General features: G+C 29.7%; 1 protein-coding gene across 2 annotated transcripts in view; it reads left to right on the forward strand.

Annotated features, from left to right (window-relative positions):
• LOC106463097 (ubiquitin thioesterase zranb1-B-like) overlaps positions 1-4,482 on the forward strand; it is a 59,121-nt gene extending 54,639 nt beyond the window's left edge. For both annotated transcript variants that reach the window (XM_022390656.1, XM_013923076.2), the window contains one exon: positions 865-4,482. In XM_022390656.1, coding sequence (XP_022246364.1) covers positions 865-1,101 — 237 coding nt within the window. In that variant the 3' untranslated portion in view covers positions 1,102-4,482. The remainder of the gene's footprint in view (positions 1-864) is intronic.
• Positions 4,483-9,308: the final 4,826 nt, after the last annotated feature.

Here is a 9,308-nt window from a genome sequence, read left to right on the forward strand (position 1 = left end):
TATTTATGTTTTTGTGTTATAATTTGTGGTCATTTTAGAATGAAAGAGGCATAATTTGTATTTATTTCCAAATTTTTTATGATGGTTACGAGATTGGTCAAATCTACCGACCTGTACAGAGATTCATAACTGAAAATAACAGATAAAATATATAGTTTTTTCTTAAGAAACGTTTGATAACTATCTGGACATTATAAAGATTTTGCATGTGAAATTTGAAAATTTTCTGATGCATAAAAGTATTTTTATCTTAAAATGAAAATTTCTTTGCATGTTGGATAGGCAACATGCGAAAAGAAAAAAAAAAGGCATGAGAAAAACACTGCTTTATAAAACCATAAGACTTAATAAAAAAAAAATTGATATTTTGTGTATGAAAGCATTGTAATGTTTACTGATAATCTGCCAAATTTCATTAACATACTCTTATTAATTTAAAAGTTATGGCATGAAAACTATAACAAGCACAAAATGGTTACAAGGCTGGTCCCACGGACCAAGCCTGTGCTGAAAGAGTTTATGTAATTCACAAAGAAAACTGACAAAAAAAGTGTTTGGGTTTTTAGTTTTGTTTTATAACTTCTGTAAGGGTTTCTCTAATAACCTAATTCTAGACATTTCCAGTAGGTAGATATAATTCCAGGTTAAGTACTTGATATTAAACCATATAAATATAATTTATGAAACAGAAACAGAAGCTATATTCAAAACTAAAATTTTAACTCTGCTGTTCTTCTACTACTTTAGGGCAGAGTTTGTAAGTAAACATTATTAATTCCAAAATATAAGAGATGTTAATATCAATACTATGTGTATCGTATTAACATGCATGTATTTTGTTTCTTCTTGAATGTGTGTGTTCAGCTTGGGAGAGAAGAAGAAATTATCCATCAGTGGTTGGATTGCTGTGTCACTGAAGGTGGAATTTTAGTGGCTCAACAGAAAGTACCAAAGCGCCCTCTTCTGGTTGCCCAAATGATAGAAGAATGGTTAGATTTTTATAGAAATCTGGAACGTGAATCTAAAGCTTCTACATCAAATATAACCACTGAATCCAACACAAAAGGTTATTCCAGTGAAGGAGATTCAGAGCATGAATAAACTGTAAAGATGTACGATGTTGAAAACATTTCTTTCTTTGATACATAAAAAAAGTTGAGCCACCATGATAAAATGAAGAATATCTAACACTATGCACCTATACACAGTTAATGTATAGAAACTAGAAAGTTATAATAATTTTATAAGGACAGTTATTAGTTTGAATTTAACATTTTTAACTTCAGAATCTACATAACAAAAACTTGTTATACCTATGAGTTCCATGATCAGATAGTCTCACCTCTAAAGGATGATAGCAACACTATAATACATCATATTGATTGTTAGAATTTGATCATTATCTTTTATTTATGAATCTGTAAGTGCAAAGTAATGTAAAAAATATTCCATGCAAAACTTTAAAATTGGTGCCCAATACTGACTAGTGTTTTTAGTGAATTGAAATTGTTTGAAACTGAAAATAAGGATCATTATTGGATCAAAAAATAATATCAAATGATATAAGTGGAGTGTCAAATAAAATTTAAAGAGGATGCTTATTGATTATTCTTTTTGATTGTATAGTGTTAACTAGAATGATATTTATATCTGAGTAGTATTATCAAAATGTCCCTTATATACAGCCTTGTGAAGAAGCTTGTAGTAAAACTTAGGTATAGTTTATGGACAAAGGTATTTTATGCTGTTATTATTATTATCAAAAGAGTAATATTTAAGCAGTAGAAAAATTCTTGTAGAAGTTCCTTGAAATAATTGTAGCTTAGAATAACAAGAGAAATTACACTTAAAATTTAACTCTAATTTTTCTTTTAAAGTCTTTGAAATTCATTACAAGATGTGTGTCTTGCTTTGAAAATTTGTTTGTGTAGATTTTACTTTCACGACAGTAACTACTAATTCATTTATAAAAATGTTAATACTGTAAGCTTTTCTTTTGAACAAACTGAAAGTAAATATGTTTTTATTAGGAAAACTAAATGTTTTTTATTACTTGTAAAACCTTCTTTAGCTTTGTTTCATATATTATTTTTGTATAGTAATTCATTAATTACATAGTTATTATATTAGATTATAAGTTGATAAAAAAAAACTAATGTCTGTATCCAACTTATTTGATCATCTTGTGCTGTTATGTATGACAGGCTTTAGATAAGTAATCACATTTAAACTCTTATATCCTCATCCTAATTGAGCTGAAACTCAACAGTATTTATATAATAAATTACATTTCTAGTTGTAGTATAACATTTTGCTCCCTTTACTATCTTAAGAACTTGTAGACTTTAATTTGTAGGAATCTCTTGGTGTCTTCCATAGAAATAACTTTTAGTGAAATCCTAAAAAACAAAATGCTTGATAATTTACTTTAAGCTTCAGAAAAATACTTAAAATTTAATTTACTGTTTTTAAAGAATTAGATTTTCCCACAGGATTAAAACGACTAAGTTTAGTTTGTTTACTACAAAATGCACGTTATGTGATCAAGTATATCTCTGTATGCTTTGCTTTACTCTCTAGAAAATACTAAACTTAACCTGTTAAGGAGAAACATGAAAATTTGAAAAATGTGAGTTATTGTTACTTAATTGTGGAAACTCTAGTTATGTAACATATAAACAATATTGGTGAGGAAGAATCAGATGCCCTTCTGGATAATAAGTTAAAGTATATTAATCCTGGTTTCAGACTCTTTACTGAGTGTTACAACATGGGAGTGTCTACAGCTTTTATAAAACTATGTTTTTAGGTATTTTAAGGTGTATGACCTTCAGTTTAACATAGACAGATAAATCACACAACAAACTTAAAAGTAAGTCAACTCTTAACAACTTACAGAAATATGAAAGATTTAATACTAATATCTGGAAAGTTTTCAGTAAGTTTATGTAATAGCATTTTCATTGATTAAGCTCTAATAACCAGAAATAATATATGTACTTTTTTATTTAACAGTGGATTCCTCAACCATTTTTGTTGTAGTGGATCATGTCTAATAGATGATGTTTCTATTAACTGTGTATTCTTTTTTTTTCACCTTATATATCTTGAATTGAATATAAATCAGTCCATAATCTTTTTCCCAATGAAATAATGTATATTAGATCTTGCTCCACTACATTATACCCATTCTGAACTCACATTAGCAGAAACTCCAAGCTAAAATTATTTAAAACATTAACACCACAAACATGAATAATATTGTTCTATTTTTTTAATTGCCAAGGTATTTATACAGAGTCTCATTGAAGTTGTATGTTAAGAGTATTATTTTTTATGCATCTGTCTTTTACTTTTGCCAATGCTGTATTCAATTCATAGTTTTATTCTCTAAAGGTTTATGTTTGCTTGTGTATTTTATATCATAGGAAATATGGTATGCAATATGGAATATTTTATATATTTTAAATCTTAGAATTTAGCAAAAACTTCAGTAGTATTTAACTTGTAAGAATTCTAATTTTTCAAAATCCAAAATGGTAAAAAATGGTATGTTCATAAATATATTTTGAGAGAGTAATTTCCCTTTGTTGATGTGTATTTGAACAGATTATGTATAATTCAAACATGCAGCTTGCCTGAGAATGGAGATTTGAGCTTAAATTGCAGACTTGCTTAGTAGTTGTATAAAATGTGATATCTTTATTTTTCACTTCTGAATTTTAGGAGTTTTGTATATATATTAACATTGTTTTAAATCAGGTACTTTGTACATGGTTTAGAGAGCATCTAATATATATAGTATAAGATACTTATAGAATGTAGAATGAACACTTTTCTCTACTGGGAAAGCTGGGGAAAATAAACAGTTTTCTTGATAAGCCAGTAAAATTTTACCAGTATAAACTTTCCTATAAATGAATAAAGTTCAAATATCATACCTATTAGTAAAATAGATAATGTTTATTAAATTTTGCACACTTTCACAAATGGTTTCTCTAGGTATGAATAAAGTTCCTGAAGATTGAAAACATTCCCCAAAGACCTACCTGGTAGTGAGAAGTTTAATCTGTTAACTAGTCTGTTTTAGATGAGTCTTGTACAAAGTCTCTGATTGCTGTTCAAAATTATCAGTGTAGTGATAACAGAAAAATTAAAGTACCTTAAAGCAACTTTTGTGTTGAAGTTTGTGCATAATATAATCTTCTAATTTTTTTTTACTTCTCTTTAGTTCTTTACAATGATATCTGTGCAGTTTGTGTGAGTATAGCATCTATCATGTTGAAGATACTCATGTTCTTTGTTGTTGTTTTTTAACACTGCAGGAACAACTATTTTATCAGATATTCAGTTTTATTTCATAGTAGAAAGATAAAGCAGCACAAACTTACTTGTACAAAAACAAACAAATTTGTATCTGGTAGAAGTTGTATATATAAAATAAATTGTAATTTCAAGTGAATAAATCATTGATGAACTAATGACTATGAAGTTCAAATAATCTTGCCAAAAAAGAAGTAAAAATCAGGCATGTAAAGAAATTCTGGGATTTCCATGGATAACATCTTCAACTGGATCATTAGCAAGATCAGCACAAACCTTTTGAGATATGGCTTAGTTATTTACTTTGTTATTGTTGTTTTTTTATTATTTTTATAACATTAAAAAAAATCATAAAAATATTTTAGTGTACCTTGATCAACCAATTAGATGGGTAGCATTTGTTTCCAGTTGTACCTGACGTTGTGCTTACAGGCCAATTTTCTTTGAATTTTCTTAAGACTATTAAATTATGAGGCTTGTTGAGACAGTATTTGTGATGTGATTGGCTAATAGAAAATGATGTCACTGCCTGGACACCTTGCATGCATAAAAGTGTGATGGTGGGCAGCACTCATGGCAGCAACTGTTTCAATTTTTAAATATATTATACTATATTATATATATAATATTATACTATATTATATTTAAACACAAGGTTTGCACTACAAAAAAATCAATACATAGTATCTAATACTATAAAATGCTGTGTATCTGTCTATCTCTCAGTCATGCAATAATGTCATTGTAACTTGTAATGTAATTTAAGTAGTTTGGCTTCCTGTCAATTGGAAGAAAGTAGTCTATGATTGATCGAAAATTGAAGAAATATTTTGACTGAAATGTAGAAAAAATTGCACCTTTATCGCAATTTGTAAACATATTTTTGTTAAATCGTTGAGTTACGCCAGAAAGGATGTAAATATACTTTAGTAGACATTTTATACAACATATTAAAAGCTTATCAAAGTTTTTAAAAAGGTCTAACATTAGGTTGTACAATAATATTAGAAGATTATTTATTGATAGTATTAAGTGCAGTAAGGCTTACCCCTAACACAAGTTACAGTGTTAATTTATCTCTTTATCGAATATAGGCTATACTTGATAAAAGCTTAACTAATGTTAGTACTAAGACAAGTGGACTTGAAGCTTTCAGTGTTTGTGATTAGAATTCTTTAGTATTACTCTGTAGAAATCCTATATATTTAAAGAAGTACTATTGCAATAAAGATACTAATTTGTCCACAAATGTTTTGTGGGTCTCTGCTAATAATATACTAGTTTTGCTAATTATTATGCTGGTTAGAAGATCCAAGCAAGTTGCATGCACTAGAAAGTTTCCATAAAGATGATAGAATGGGTTGATGGTAATAAACAGTGACTAAATTTTAGAAAATATTACATTAAAGGACATACAATAACAAAGATTACTAAAGTATTCATTTCATCAGTAAACCATGCATTTCATATCATAATATTTATACCATGTATCTTTTAGACATAATACCCACAATTTTATTTTAATTTGCATAGTGATATCATACAAAACCACTTAGGTTTTAGATAAGTAATCTAACTGGAATATTAGACAACTGGATGACATAGACTATTTTTACCTTAGTGTATTTTTTGTCTGGCCCTTGGTACTTTGTTACCTTGTCTTCAGCATTCAAAGTTTAAATTCTATTTCCTTCTTTCTGCAACAAAAATATTCTTGCTCTTAAAGTAGCTATTTTCTTGTCTTTTTCATGTATCACCTTTCTCTGCTTTTTAATTGTAGATAATTAAAACAGTTTGTTTTGAATCCAAAAAACTTTGATCGCGTGTCTTGGTGCCAGCTCCATTTTGAGAATCCAAAGCAGATGATACCATTTATGAGCTTTTTCCCTTGTTGTTTTTGTACTAGCTGCACATTCACTCTACAACACTTCATTATCACAAACATTTCTTGTACTTAATGACAGAAGTAATTTGAGAGAAAGAATGGCGCCTGGTTTTAATCGAGGTTTGCTCTTGTAACCAAGTAGTTCGGCTTTTTAATTTTTCTGAAAATAATCATTACTAAATTGATCCAAACACACATGACTATTCCTATTGAACAGATCAAATTTGTCTGCTCTTTTGCATCTGTAAACCCAAGTTTTAAACAACTGTTCATCTTTCATGGGAAATCAATGAAACCTAACATTAATGTTTTTGTCACAGTTAGAACAAACAGTCACAGCACATATATGACTATCTATCATGATGATACCTTTTTCTTAGCAAAGGCAAACAAAAACTAAACCAGAAGCAGTAACAAATTTCATTATTTCATCTCAAGTGTTTCAACATGGATGCAAAACATGAGACAGCATGGCCAGACAGTGACATAACGTGCCAAGTACTACAAGCCTCATAACGTAATAGTCTTGGAATTTACCTGTAGCCCACTAACATGCCTGAAGAAGTTAGGGGGAAAAAAGCAATTTTTACATCCAAATATTCAACTCAAATTTATAGAAGAATCTTGAAAATACTATTTTAATTTGTATTTTATTGCTTTATCTTAAAAGTGGGAAAACAAGGCTTAAACATACATTAAATTTCAGGGGAAAAGCTACTTGTATTGGTAGAATGTTGTAATAAAAATCATGTCATTTTATGATTTCCAACATTTTAAGAAATCTTGTTAGCTTTTAAAGTATTACAACATGTATCCACATATTTTATTACACATGAAAAAAGAGAAACAAAAATAATATTGGGTTCTTGAATGAAATGTTTAAAACCAATAAAACCTTTATTTTGATTCTCACCCTTTATTTTTGCCCAAAATAGGTTAAACTATACCTGAAAATTTGAGCATAAACCAACATTTTTAATCTAAAACATTGCCTCATATTAGATACTGTAATCAGCTTTATGAACATGTGAAGATTTTTCAGCATCTTTAATAAGGAAGAATAATTAAGCCTTCCGTTTCAGAAATTACATGATAAAATATCTCATAACACACAAAGTAACATGCACATAAAATATTTATGTATATTTAAAACTACACTTTGATTGTAAATCACAATTTGCTCTTATGTTTTTAGAAAAAGCAGCCTTTAAAAAACTTTTTGCGGTAGCTCACTGGGAGTCGTAATATTTATTAGGAGCTCCAATATCTATATAAACTTAACAATACTGTCTGTTGTAGTCCATGTAACTTCTTTGCAGGGTGTGGATGTATCTTCACCAGAATTGGCATGGAGGTTCATTAGGTCCATACAAGGGTACTTACAAATTTTCAGTTTTGTTTTGCGGTTTTTATGGGCGTTTTTACCACTACTTCACCCCCTGTTGATGGAGATCTTAACCTAATTTTGTGTGGAGATATGTACAAATTTTCAGTTTTGCGGTTTTTATGGATATATTGCATTTTTTACCACTACTTTGCACCCTGTTGATGCATCTTCACCAAATTCGCCATGAAGATTTGTTGGATACATGCAAAGTTGCGTTTTCACATTTTATGTTTTGCAGTTTTTATGATCATTTTTATGTTTTTTACGATTACATATAAGGGAATCAACTTTTCATGTTCTAAGATAACATTTCATTAATCAGGAATTTACAGAACATCTGTCCAGGAGATGGGTACTCCAGCTAGTCTTGAATAAACACAGTGAGTGAAGAAAAATGTTTAAAAAATGTGAAGAATGGTTTTTTTTAGTAAAAATATGTCATAAACTGAAGGGAAATTTATCTACTTCATTGCTCTGAAAGTTCAGCGTAAATGTCCTATTTTTATCAAATGAAGTTAATGCGCATATGGTTAGGATCAATTAGACGGAGGGCCATTTGACCCGGGCCTTGAATTTAGATACTTCTTTGTGTATGTGTGAAGCTTTGTGATTTGTTTTTATGTGCTTCCAAATCAATCCACATAAACTCTCAGCTTAAAGCTGCAAATTAAATATTCAAATTATGTTTCACTTTTGTGCTAATGATTGTCTTATTTTGTTTTCATATGTCATCATTTCTTTTATTATAGCCAGGGGCCCGGGCCTCTGTGAACCTCTGAGAAGGCCTGTACATGGTTCTTATTACATTTTAAATAAGCATACAGTGTGATTTTACCCAAAATAGTTATCAAACTTATAAGTAATAGAACAGAGTTAAATTGATGCTATACTTTCCATTTTACAAACTTTATGCTTTTAAGAAATTTAACAAATTCTGAAAATTGAATTTTGAAATAAATTTTTTATGTCAATAAAGGCATTGTAAAAGTTTTCAAGTTAAGATGAATAAATAGCTTGTGTCTCGGTAGAAATGACTACATTGTACACTTAAGTTTTGCTTTGGTAAGGTTTGCGTTTCGTGCCACTACTTCTTCCCCTTTAGAGGGATATTCACCAAGTTTGGTTTCCTGCTTCACTGCATCATTGTGCAGAAACATCAAAAATTCAACTTTGCGGTTTTTATGGTCGGTTTTTGTTACTACTTTGTTGGCTTCATTGCTTGTATACGTGTACTGCAGTGAAGTTTTTTTCTTACACCATTTTCGATTTTCTACCACCATTTGTTACTTAATTGGTGGATCTTCACCAAATTTGGAATGTAGATTCACTGGTTCGTTGTGCAACCACTCTTCGTTTTACGGTTGTTATGGCAAGTTTTGCGTTTCATACCATTACTTCGCCCCATTTTGAGGGATCTTCACCAAATTGTGTTTCCTGGTTTATTGCATCATTGTGCAGAAACATGCAAAATTTCAACATTATATTCTACTTTTTGCGTTTTTATGGTCTGTCTTTTTGTTACTATTTTGTTGGCTTCCCTGATTGCATACGTGTACTGCAATGAAGCTTTTTCTTACACCATTTTGTATTTCCTTCTACAGTATGATACTGAATCGGTGGATCTTCACCAAATTTGGTATTGTTGCGTCATCGAGGTCACGTGACTGGTGTGGTGCCACCTATTTTCTAGAACTCTCCTGTACCTTGGCGAAT

Source organism: Limulus polyphemus, unplaced genomic scaffold, assembly GCF_000517525.1.
Source record: "Limulus polyphemus unplaced genomic scaffold, Limulus_polyphemus-2.1.2 Scaffold50, whole genome shotgun sequence".
Classification (NCBI taxonomy): Eukaryota; Metazoa; Arthropoda; class Merostomata; order Xiphosura; family Limulidae; genus Limulus; species Limulus polyphemus.